The 12,985-nt window shown below is 33.1% G+C and overlaps 3 protein-coding genes across 16 annotated transcripts in view; 1 reads left to right on the forward strand and 2 right to left on the reverse strand.

Annotated features, from left to right (window-relative positions):
* LOC102609848 (disease resistance protein RGA2-like) overlaps window positions 1-12,985 on the forward strand; it is a 144,081-nt gene that overhangs the window by 83,664 nt on the left and 47,432 nt on the right. For 2 of the 14 annotated variants that reach the window (XR_008054739.1, XR_008054740.1), the window contains exon 1: window positions 3,314-3,755. The exons of 9 other annotated variants lie outside the window; for them this stretch is intronic. The gene's annotated coding sequence lies outside the window, so the exon portion shown is untranslated. Of the gene's footprint in view, window positions 1-2,651; window positions 2,764-2,888; window positions 2,982-3,277; window positions 3,756-12,985 lie in introns of those variants that run through there. 3 more of the 14 variants (XM_052441447.1, XR_008054738.1, XR_008054741.1) reach the window with 3 other exon arrangements.
* On the reverse strand, window positions 4,555-7,883 carry LOC127902460 (probable cytokinin riboside 5'-monophosphate phosphoribohydrolase LOGL10). The gene has a single exon (XM_052441468.1). It carries the CDS (start codon window positions 7,534-7,536, stop codon window positions 6,862-6,864), a length of 675 nt encoding a protein of 224 aa, XP_052297428.1. The 5' UTR covers window positions 7,537-7,883; the 3' UTR covers window positions 4,555-6,861.
* Window positions 7,659-8,458, reverse strand: LOC127902461 (uncharacterized). Its single transcript, XM_052441469.1, has 2 exons — window positions 8,296-8,458; window positions 7,659-8,166 (listed from the first exon to the last, which is right to left on the reverse strand). The coding sequence occupies exons 1-2, from the start codon at window positions 8,456-8,458 to the stop codon at window positions 7,904-7,906; spliced, it is 426 nt and encodes a 141-aa protein (XP_052297429.1). The 3' UTR covers window positions 7,659-7,903.

The raw sequence follows: 12,985 nt of genomic DNA on the forward strand, positions 1-12,985 counted from the left end.
ACAATTCCCCCATTTTACGTTTTACGTTTCAAAAGGATTTAAATAATTACCGATCTCTGTGGACACGACCCTGCTCAATCACTATACACAATTTATTTAGAGTAGGAATTTATTTTTGTTGGCTTCGACACCCATCAGTAGCATCCTTTCGTCTTTTAGTAGTAGCAAAGAATGTTCAAGGGCATTAGTTATAAGGCTGTTGCGCCTATGTTTTTGTCCGAACACATATAAGATTAGAGAAACTCGAAAGTTATTTAGTAAATTGGCGTGTTTGAGGGCATTAGTTATAAGGGAATCATTAGTTATAAGGCTATCATCCTCGCCTGTTCGTCTTCACTCAAGTTTGATTAGAGAAATTCCAAAAAATGTCGGAAAATTGATACATTTAAGATATCTTAATTTGTTTGAATTAGGCATAGAGAGACTACCTAAGACTTTGTGTGAATTATATAATTTACAAAAGCTAGATATTAGGCGGTGCCGAAATCTTAAAGAATTGCCAGCGGGGATTGGGAAGTTAAAGAACATGAGGAGTTTACTAAATGGTGAAACTTATTCGTTGAAATACATGCCAGTAGGGATTTCCAAATTAACCAGTCTTCGAACATTAGACAAGTTTGTGGTGGGTGGAGGTGTTGATGGTAGCAATACGTGTAGGCTTGAATCTCTGAAAAATCTTCAACTCCTTCGAGAATGTGGAATAGAAGGGCTGGGTAATGTGTCCCGTTTAGATGAGGTCGAGAGATTACAACTTTACAATCAGTAAAACCTCCTTCGTTTGCGTCTTGAGTTTGGTAGAGTCGTAGATGGGGAAGATGAAGAAAGGAGGAGGAAGAAAGAGAAAGATGAACAACTTCTTAAAGCCTTACAGCATCACCAAAAGGCTCTTCAAATAAGATTTTATTACTCATTTGAAGAGCCACATCAATATTTAAAGCTCCAAAAGACACTCTAATTAAGATTCTTCAAATAAGAATTGATTCTCTCTCTTCAAATTTGGAGAGTTAATTTCTCCCTCTTCAATTTATATTTTATTACTTTTCATTAAAGAAAGAGAGAGAAGTGCTTTAATTGCTATTGACTTTTCCTTTCAAAAACTAATTATATGATTAAAATAATATTAACTTATTTCTATTTGAAGAGTCTTTTGGAGAATATCATATTTTTTTACCCTTCTATTTGCCACATAGGTAAGCAAATAGGTATTTAAAGAGTAAGATTTATAGAGGCTTTTGGAGATGCTCTTACAGCCGCCTTTGAGTGTAGAGAAATTAGGGATTATATTATATGGAGGCAACATTTTTACCAAATGGTTGACTTCACTGACCAATCTAAGGGATTTATATCTTCGCTCATGCGTTAAGTGTGAGCATTTGCCTCCTTTGGGAAAATTGCCTCTGGAAAAACTCGAACTAGGGAACTTAAAAAGTGTAAAAAGAGTGGGTAATGAGTTTTTGGGAATAGAAGAAAGCAGTGAGGATGGCCCGTCTTCATCTTCATCAGCACCATCAGTTATTGCCTTCCCCAAATTGAAATCACTCAAAATTGAGGAATTGGAAGAATTGGAAGAGTGGAATTACAGGATTACGAGGAAGGAAAACATCTCTATCATGCCCCGTCTTTCTTCCTTGGAAGTTCTTTCTTGCTACAAATTAAAGGTGCTGCCGGATTACCTTCTTCGGACGACGACGCTGCAGGAATTGACAATTTGGAAATGCCCTCTTCTGGAAAACCGTTATAGAGAGGGGAAAGAAGAAGACTGGCATAAGATATCTCACATTCCCCACATCAAGTGGTGGCCGTTGCCGTAAGATATCACTCGCCGGTAATTTCTCCTCCTCCTCTGATTTACTTCATTGTTGCTTGCAATGAAATTAATAAAAATAATTATATTTTGAATTAAAATTCTATATAGAATCAATCATGGTATAAATACGTAAAACTTCCTAGTTATCAAATCTGTTAAACTTGTTTTCTAAAGATTAAATAATAAAAAAATACAAGTGTAGTCTGTTGAAATTTCTATATTTATTTACTTTTAAAAAATATGTGCTCTTTTGTAAAATTTCATGCAATGTAATTTATTTTTTAATGTACGAAAATTTTTTATGTGTAACAAAATCTCTGTGATACGTTTGCAGTAATGTTGAAAACTAAATTATCAATTTTATCTTATATAATGATAATCGTATTTTTTTATATATAATATACGTGACATTAATTCTTTAAAGTAATTGTGTAATTGTTTTTAGTAGTACATTAGCCCACTTTGTTTTATTTCATACTTGTTTAATTATGTTCACCAGGGATTCGAGGAAATGTCAGAACTACACTAGCAATTCACAGGTCCAATCTAATTTGGTTTTAATGATGCAGGCAGGAGAGTATGCTAAGAAAATGAAAAGTTTAGCCAAAGGATTGCTAAAATGTTCTGCTGGTAATTCACTTGCTTTATTTTATAGAATTTCATTTCCATCTTCTTCTATTGATATCTTGTTGTGAATAAACAAGAACAGAGAAGTAAATATATATATAAAAATTCCCTATTAGGATGATGCTAAAGCAAGCTCAAGCTCAAGCATTGCATTTTTATTTTATTTTGTTTATAGAATTTTCATTTCCACCTGCATTGCATTTTTATTAATTTTTAGGTTGACTTTGAATACTTCATGGTGAACATTGGGGTGACCAAGGATTAGGCTGGCAGTGGAACGACTACCACTGTGGTTATTGTGCGACTTTGAAGAAGAAAGTGATGGCTCGGTCTGCTCTGTTTCTATCTTTTTTTCATTCTTTGATCGGTTCATCCTATATAAACATATGGAATTAAGCTAATATTATCAAAATTTTCACCCAATTTTCACTGTTGGTTGTGATAACAATTTCAGGCTCTCAAAAGCTACAAAGTAAAGCATTTGTGGGCTGATCATATGTTTCAATTGACGAAGGAGTTTGGTGTTGGCAATTTTGTCCAGGTAACCACAGCCGATAATTTCCACAAATTTGCATTGTCAGAATACACTTTAATGTTTATTGTGTTCCTATGTGTTATCAGGTTATCGTGGTATGTAAAGTATTATCTTTAAGGATTTGTAAGAGACTTCACAGTAACCTTAGTTGTCACCAGCTCTTGCAATTGCTCATTCATTCAAGAGTACTTCAAAATTTGATTTTCAAGATTTGTGTGTTTAGTTGCGATCAAAATGTTTAGTCACTCATTCTTAATCTTTTCTGATTTTCAAGTTCTTTAGGGCCATAAACAGTTTTCCAACTCATACTTAATTTTTAGGTTGATTTCGACTACTCTGTTGAGGACATTCCTGAGACGAAGGATTTGGTTGGCGAAGAAACTACTACCTCTGTTGTTATAGTGCAAGGTTTGATCATTGGACCTTGAGTAAGAATGCCTTACACGCATTCTGTAATTCAATCATTCTCTAAAGGAAAAGAGCAGTAGAAGGGATAGTGATGGCCAGATCTGCTCTATTTTAGTTGAAGATCTTTGTAATGTTGATGAGCTTAAAGCAGTTGATACTTCTTGAAAATTGTTATTACGGATGAATTGATTCCTGAAGACTAGTATCCAAAGGCGTATTTTCATAAACTTCCTTTTTTAACAAATGTTCCAACGCTTGCCGTAGTAACAATTTCATAGCTTGCATCTCTCGGGTGCACCATGTTCACGGGTTGGAAAAAGCATTTGTGGTGAAGCTTCAAAGCTTGTAAAATGGCTGTGAAAAGGCACATTCAATTCGGTATGCTTTGGTGCGGTCTCCTAATGCTAATATTATATTTTATATAGCAATCTTAATATGCAATAAATCATTGTGTCCAAAGTTTTCTATTAATTATATGGTGACTGAAATTTTAATTATCATATCAATCTTAAAATTTTTTGTAACTGACACAACTTAAAAGTAAATTTTAACTCCCAAGTATAAGAGTGTCTTGTTGTATTATAACTCGGTGAGTCCGAGGTCGATCCACAGAGAAAAGATTTAATTAGTTTATTTTATTTTATCTAAAAATTGAAATTAAAACTTGAATATAAACAACTTAATTTAAATGAAACTATGGAATTGAACTAGTTAGGGTTATGGATCCACTCTTAGAAATAAATAAAACTTAATAAATTCTTTTTGCCAATTTGTTTTAGATTTATTACTCAAAAGATTAATTATACAAATTATTATTATTTTCCCTTTAATTTTATGATGGATTAAGTATTTATTGTGCCAAAATTTAATTTGTCTACAATAAGTCAAAATACCATTTCACCATGCCTTATATTAAGATCTTAAGAATTTATTGTGCCAAATTCATTTGTTTGTCTACAATAAATCAAATTTTCAAAATATAAAACATGTATAAAATTAAATAGAAAATAATTTAATTTATAAAATTAAACATAGAATTTGATTAAATCATATTTATTTCTTAAGAGTTTCACCTTCCCCTAACTAATATTATTTAGTTAAGCATAATTAAAATAAAAAGAAGTAGTAAAATTGAATTACTTATAATTAAAAGAAATAAAAACAACTAAAATTGGAAATAAAACTAATTTTATTAATGAAAATAATTATACAAAATATTAAAAACACACCTGGAAATCAAGATTACAAGGAGATGGAGAGAATTTGAGAAGAAGAGAGTTGTAGAGAGATGATTAAAACATAAAAATGAGGCTCTATTTATAGAAAAATAAATTCATAATCCAGTGCTTTGCGGTCCATCATAGGCTTCATGCATGTGCTCCTCACAACCCTTAGATCAAGATCCAATGGCTGGTCAAACTTCAAAAGTCAACATCACACATGGCATCATTTGACTCGTCCGATTTACCCAAAGAACGGTTGAGATTTGGCGGGTTAATGGGTGGATCGGGTCGACCCAAATACAAAGATTCGGATCCTCCAACTTGCTTCACCAACCATTGCCACGTGGCACAATCATGGCCATTGAATCATGAACGGTTGAGATTTAGTCAAGATTGCCAATTATCCCATGCACTCATATCTATTGTAAGCTCATTTCATCATCCAATCAGTGCTCGGTCAACAGGAAAAGTCAACTTTTTTTTACACAAGCCCAATTTTAAGCCGATCTTGACTGATCTTAAGGTTTTCGGACCTCCGGAATCCAAATTTGACCTCCGTTTATCTGTTTGGAGCCTCGAAGTACGTGAAATTAATAATTTTCCTAATAAACACATAAAAATACACAAAATTAAATATATTTAAAACATAATTAATAATTCATAATATATTACATAAACACAAATATAAATTATAACATAAGCATAAAATAACATATTATCGCTTGATAATTAAACAATTTTTAATACTAATCACACCCCCCAACCAGCTTATTGCTAGCCCTCTAGCAATTAAAGCGTTATATTAAGATTTATAAAATTCACATGCAAGTTAATAGTTGTTCATCTATCCTCTAAATTACCAAATAAATGAACTCTCCCAAATTCCTTTACCACATTGATGTTCACTCATTATCCAGAATATCATCAAACCTTCTTTTGTGCTCAAGTAATTAACACAATACTTATGGGGCTTCATTAAAAGAAAAACAACATTTTCGTTCTAAAATTCATTAGAAATTATATCTTTAGGCAATAGATTATTCACACATTTTTTTTTTTATATTACATTTCTAACCCGTGTAGCGAGCTTTAGGTCAATGACTCCCAGACCAGTTGGCCTTAGGGCACTAGGTGTTGAAGCACCCCTACGGACTTAATTACTCGGGTTTCTAATAAACAAACAATATATCTATTACCCATGTAGCGAGCTTTATGCCAGTGACTCCCAGACCAGTTGACCTTAGGGCACTAGGTGTTGAAACACCCCTACGGACTTAATTACTCGGGTTTCTAGATATAACAAAATTAAAAACATTTTTTCTTTTTCTTTTTTTTTTTTTTTGATTTTTTTTTTTTTTTTTTGGTTTTTTTGTTTTTTTGTTTTTGGAAATATACACTTTCTACTACCTTAGATACTATTCCTAATAAATCAAAAGAACTAAATGCTGTAAAACTTTAACTTACAACCCACTAGTATGTGTCATAGTGTGTGTGTGAAGAATGATTCAATAATACCTGTTAAATGAGTAAACAATTAAATAACTTAATAACCAAGTGGAGAGTTCACAAATTTGAGTAATTCAAAGAAAAGGGAACAAAAACAACTTACTATGAATCTCAAAATCAAAATATAATACAACAAGACTATTAGGATGCGTCTCAAAAGTCGTGACTCTTTACACGGCCATCCTAGACAAAAAACAAATTTTTTTTTTTTTTGGTTTTTTTTTTAACAAAGAAAAGAAAAGAGAAAAGAGAAAAACAACACACATATTTAAAATATACGTCAATTATCCCCACCCCACAACCTAATCTAAACATTATCTTAACATTTTATAATTTTACAGATATGCAAAAAAATAAAAATAAAAGAGAATAATAAAAGAAGAAGAAGAAGAGATCTCACCTGAACTTGATGCAGAAGCTTAAAAGCAAATAACAAAGATGAAGAAAGAGTCAATTTTTTTTTTAACAACACCCTTAAGATTAAGAAGATGCGTTTCTAGAGAGACTACATTCTCTATATCCTGCCATCTTCGACTCAAATTTGTCCTAAGTTAGTCTTTACAGAAAAAAAAAATTTTTTTTTTTTGTTTTTTGTTTTTTTTTTTTTTTTTTGTAAACACATAACCAGGACTAAGACATTCCACAATTATCAACTATTCCCTCCCCCCAACCTGAAAAAGACATTGTCCTCAATGTTTTAAAAGGAAAGAGAAAGAGTGTAGAAGACATCACATGAACACTACAACAGAAAATATTTACAAACGGAGAGTTAAATCTAAATCGCACTTCTTATTACTGCTACTGTTACCGTTACCGTCATTAGTCGACCAATTCAGTGCAACAGTCTGTGGATCTGGCTCTGGTGTATAAGCTTGCAAAAGATCAAGTAACTCATTAGCAGTAGAAGCAGAGATAAAGAGTTTTTTTACAGAATGTGGAACAAAATGATTCTTTATTGCATGGTTAATAAAAGTTAGCAAGCCGTCATAAAAATTATTAACATTTAACAAACCGATGGGTTTTTGATGAATGTTCAAGTGGGCCCAAGATGCAAATGTAATTAGTGCCTCAAAAGTTGCAAGATCTCCTGGCAAGAAAATAAAAGCATCAGCATGATTCATCATTTCAGATATTCTCTCTTGCATACTTGATACCACTAATTCTTCTCCAATTGGTGGGCCAGACATGCACACTAGCGGTTTCATGGGTTTTGGGATAATGCCGAGTACTTGGCTTCCTCTGGTAAAAACAGCTTCTGAGACAAGTCTTGATAACCCTCGTTCACCTCCTCCATATACAAGATGCAGTTTCCTCTCTGCTATGACACGACCAAGATCTACAGCTGCCTGAACGAACTCTTTGTACTTTCCATAGTGAAACCCAGAAAGCACACAAATATTTTTGAATTGTTTACTCGAAGATGATGCCATTGGACTAATTTTTCAAAAACAAGTTGTGAGTGTTTGAAAAATGAGCTCATATTTAAAGATCTTGGTAACATAAATAATGAGAAACAGCTGTAAATGGGTTGGCAATATTTGTCAAATGACGAGTAAAGCTCGTGGCTCAATAATTCAAAAACAAACAGTAAAAAGAAAGTAATGATTAGAAAAAGCAAACAGTAAAAGAAAACCAAATATTTATTAAATACAAAATCACATCGCTAAATGCAATAATGCAAATGATAAAATAACAGTAAAGTAAAATAACAGTGAAGTGAAAGGATATTTACTGGTAGTTGTGATTGTGGCTCACATCTTCCTCTGGTTTTACGTCCAGTAACGGCTTGAACGCCCTCTATGGGTCGAGGATCGGCTTCCCATCCAGTTTTCTTATAAACTGGCAAACAGGGTCTTTTTGAGTCAGATTCCCAAGACTTAACTGTGCACTTTGTTTTTGGAATAGTATCCACAAATTGTAAATCTCACGTTGCACAATTCCGCTTCGATGCGTCTCAAGAGATCGTAAGATATCATCCAACGATTCTTTACTCATGCCATCTTTAACGAATTTAATTTTATCTTCACGAGTATCAGAAACCATTCCTAAAGATTTACAATCTGGTCGTTTGCAACCAAGTCTCACACAGTTATGACATTTTGAGCCAAGTCGTTTAGCTCTCCTTTTCTTGGCAAACGTACTTTTACCAAAACCAGGCATGTAAGAAACAAATTGACCAGAAAACTCACCTGCTAATCGGACCTTTGCTTCAATTAACCAACGAATGTCAGAAGGAATGCCATTGATCATTAACAAACGCAGTCGTTCACAACGAGCTTTGTAAATTTTCCTGAGGGCATTCTGAGGGAGAGAGGGAAAATGCTTATGGAGTTTATGTTGTATTTCTTCCATGTATGATTTTGGGGTTTCAGTTATTGTGGGAAACTGAAGATACCGACTTAAGAAGTCACGGAGTACCGTTATCCGCCATTTATACGGGAAAATAAATCAAAACACACCAAAAACAAATCTGCAAAATCAAATCAAGCGTGAAAGCGAGCAAAAAGAAGCACACAATATAAAAGGAAAATGAACTTACATTCGTCCTCTCATTGAGTTAACCTCAAGCTCCATTTGAAATTCATATATGCCACTCTCTACTGTTCTGAGTTGTCCCTCTAGATCCTCAACATAGGACACGAATTCTGGTGGTTGCAGATCCCAAAGTGGATGTGATTTACAGCTTTGTATCAGGCCTCTTAAGTGAAATTTTATACGCCGAAATCTTTTAAGATGTGCGAACAGGTATTTTCTCATTGAGGTGGTCATGATGTAAAATGAAAATTAATGAGAGAATGTACAACTGTCAAACAAACACGCTTACACAAGAAAAACAATGTAAAAAAAAAACTATGTACAGTGCATCAATCTAAGGAAAAAAAAAAAGTCAAACAATGAAACGGTAAAATAATAGTAAAACAAAAAAAAATCATTAAAAACTTAATCAAGAATTGGTGGGTCATCCAAATTAATTTCGGTGTCCTCGTCACGTGGGTGATGTTCCAGATATGGTTTTAATCTTTGACCATTAACTTTAAATGTGACACCATTATTTGGATTCTCAATTTCTATGGCCCCATATGAATATACATTTTTTACAACAAATGGGCCACTCCATTTTGACTTTAACTTTCCTGGAAATAAATGAAGACGAGAATTATAAAGCAACACTTTTTGACCAATCTCAAATGTTTTTCGAAAAATTCTTTTATCATGAAATGCTTTTGTTCTTGCCTTAATAATTCTTGAATTTTCATATGCATCATTCCTTAATTCCTCAAGTTCATTCAATTGCAATTTTCGCACATTACCAGCATCAACCAAATTTGAATTAAAAGCTTTAATAGCCCAAAGTGATTTATGTTCAAGTTCAACAGGTAAATGACAAGGTTTACCATAAATTAACCGATAGGGTGACATTCCTAATGATGTTTTAAATGCAGTGCGGTAAGCCCAAAGTGCATCATTAAGTCTAAGAGACCAATCTTTTCGGTTTGGGTTAACCGTTTTTTCCAAAATTTGTTTTATCTCCCTATTTGCTAATTCAACTTGACCATTTGTTTGAGGATGATAAGGGGTAGCAATTTTATGTGTAATTCCATATTTCTTCATTAAAGACTCAAATGACTTATTACAAAAATGCTTACCTCCATCACTGATAATGGCTCGAGGGATTCCAAATCGACTTAAAATGTTTTCTCTTAAAAATTTAATCACAGTTTTACTGTCATTATTTCGACAAGAAATTGCTTCAATCCATTTTGAGACATAATCAACTGCAACTAATATATACACAAATCCAAAAGATGATGGAAATGGACCCATGAAATCAATTCCCCAACAGTCAAATATTTCAATTTCAAGTATGGGATTTAAGGGCATCATGTTTCTTTTTGTAATTGATCCCAATTTTTGACATTTTTCACAACTTTTGCAAAATTCATATGTGTCTTTAAACATGGTAGGCCAATAAAATCCACACTGCAAAATTTTAGCAGTAGTTTTTCTTGAAGAAAAGTGACCACCACATGCTTCAGAATGACAAAAATTAATGACACTACTTACCTCATTATCAGGAATACATCGCCGAAAAATTTGATCTGGGCAATATTTGAACAAATAAGGATCATCCCAATAAAATTTCTTTACTTCAACAAAAAATTTCTTCTTCTCTTGAGCATTCCATTGCAAAGGCATTTTACCTGTAACAAGAAAATTAACAATATTAGCATACCATGGCATTGAAGTAACAGAAAATAAAAATTCATCAGGGAAAGAATCATTTATGGGTGTTATATCATTGCAGAATTCGGATGTGAGTCTTGATAGATGATCAGCAACAACATTTTCAGCACCCTTTTTATCTTTGATGGTAAGGTCAAATTCTTGTAGTAACAAAATCCAACGAATTAGTCTCGGTTTGGCATCCTGTTTACTCATCAAATATCTCACAGCAGCATGGTCAGTAAACACAACAGATTTAGAGCCAAGCAAATATGAACGGAATTTGTTTAATGCAAATACCACAGCAAGTAATTCTTTTTCAGTTGTAGAATAATTCATTTGAGCACTATCCAAAGTCTTGCTCGCATAATAAATCACAAAAGGCTTACCATCCCTTCTTTGTCCTAAAACAGCACCAACAGCAAAATCACTTGCATCACACATTAATTCAAATGGCAAAGACCAATCAGGAGATTGCATAATAGGTGCAGATGTTAAAAGACAAATTATTTTTTCAAAAGATTTTTGGCAATCATCATTCCATTCAAACGGTGCATCTTTTAATAAGAGGTTACAAAGTGGTTTAGATATGGCACTAAAGTTTTTTATAAACCTCCTATAAAATCCTGCATGTCCTAAAAAGGATCGTACATCTCTAACTGTTTTTGGTTGTGGCAATTTAGATATGACTTCGATTTTTGCTTTGTCAACTTCAATTCCTTTAATAGAAACAACATGACCCAAAACAATTCCAGAAGTAACCATGTAGTGACATTTTTCCCAATTCAACACGAGTTCTTTTTCAACACATCTTTTTAAAACTTTCTCCAAATTATCAAGGCAATCATCAAAAGAATTCCCAAACACAGTCAAATCATCCATAAAGACCTCTAAACAATGTTCAACCATATCACAAAAAATGCTTAACATACATCTTTGAAATGTTGCAGGAGCATTACAAAGCCCGAATGGCATTCTTTTAAATGCAAATGTTCCAAAAGGACATGTGAATGTGGTCTTTTCTTGGTCCTCAAGTGCTATAGGAATTTGATAATAACCTGAATATCCATCTAAAAAACAATAGTAGGGATGTCCTGCTACTCTTTCTAAGATTTGGTCAAGGAATGGTAATGGAAAATGATCTTTTCTAGTGGCTTCATTTAATTTTCTATAATCAATGCACATGCGCCAACTAGATGTAATTCGTGTTGGAATTAATTCACCTTTTTCATTTTTAACAACAGTGATTCCAGATTTTTTAGGCACTACTTGTGTAGGACTTACCCACTTACTATCAGAAATAGGGTAGATAATTCCCACATCAAGTAATTTAAGGACTTCTGTTTTGACTACCTCCTTCATGTGTGGGTTTAATCTTCTTTGAGGTTGTTGACATATTTTAGCATTTTCTTCCAAATTAATTCTATGTGTGCAGATTAAGGGATTAATGCCTTTAATGTCATTTAAAGTCCATCCTATTGCATTTTTATGCTTTTTAAGAACAGTTAGTAACTTACCTTCTTGGTCGCTTGTTAAAGTAGAAGAAATCACAACAGGATAAGTTTGTTCTTCTCCAAGAAAAGCATATTTCAATCCTTCAGGCAAAGGTTTCAATTCCATTTTAGGTGCTTCTTGTTGTTCTGTCTTTTCAATACTTCCAAGCTCCTCAAATTTTGGCTCGTCATCATAATTTTGCGAAGTCTGCATAGAATCAAGCAACGAATTTATATTAGAAATATCAAGTTTAAGTTGCTTATTTGACTCAATTGAATTAACTAAACAAACATTAGAAAGTTCAGAAAAATCCCCTTTTTGAATATTTTCCTCGATACAAGATTCAAACAATTCCTTTTGTTCATCAGTATCATCTTCATTCTCATTTTCTTCATTAGGTTGCCTGCACATGTTGAAAACATTCAATTCCAAAGTCATATTCCCAAAGGATAAATTCATTAAACCATTCCTACAATTAATCAAAGCATTAGCAGTTGCTAAAAATGGTCGACCTAAAATTACAGGAATTGGTTTGTAATTATTCACAACAGGTTCAGTTTCCAAGACAATAAAATCCACAGGATAAATAAATTTATCAACTTGTACTAAAACATCTTCCACTATTCCTTTTGGTACTTTAACTGATCTATCGGCAAGCAAAAGTGTAGTTGAAGTTGATTTTAACTCACCAAGATTAAGTTGAAGATAAACTGAATATGGAAGTAAATTAACACTAGCACCAAGATCTAGTAAAGCATGCTCAATTCTGTGGTTACCAATAATACAAGAAATGGTAGGACAACCAGGATCTTTATATTTCAACTTATTATTAGTAGACAGAATTGTACTTACCTGTTCGGCCATGAAAGCACTCTTTCTTACCTTCAATTTCCTCTTAACAGTGCACAAGTCCTTTAAAAATTTGGCATATGAAGGAACCTGCTTGATTGCATCTAATAGAGGAATGTTAACTTTCACTTGCTTAAAGATTTCATAAATTTCAGAAGAGTGGTTTGATTTCTTTGGTTTATTCAATGCATGCGGAAATGGTGGTTCAGGTGGAACACTAGTTATTTCCTCACTAGGTGTAAGTTCATTTAGTCCTTCCTTACCCTTTGAATTTTCATCATTTTCATAAGGTTCAGGCATAGGTCTATCAAC

This window comes from Citrus sinensis, chromosome 5, assembly GCF_022201045.2.
Source record: "Citrus sinensis cultivar Valencia sweet orange chromosome 5, DVS_A1.0, whole genome shotgun sequence".
Classification (NCBI taxonomy): Eukaryota; Viridiplantae; Streptophyta; class Magnoliopsida; order Sapindales; family Rutaceae; genus Citrus; species Citrus sinensis.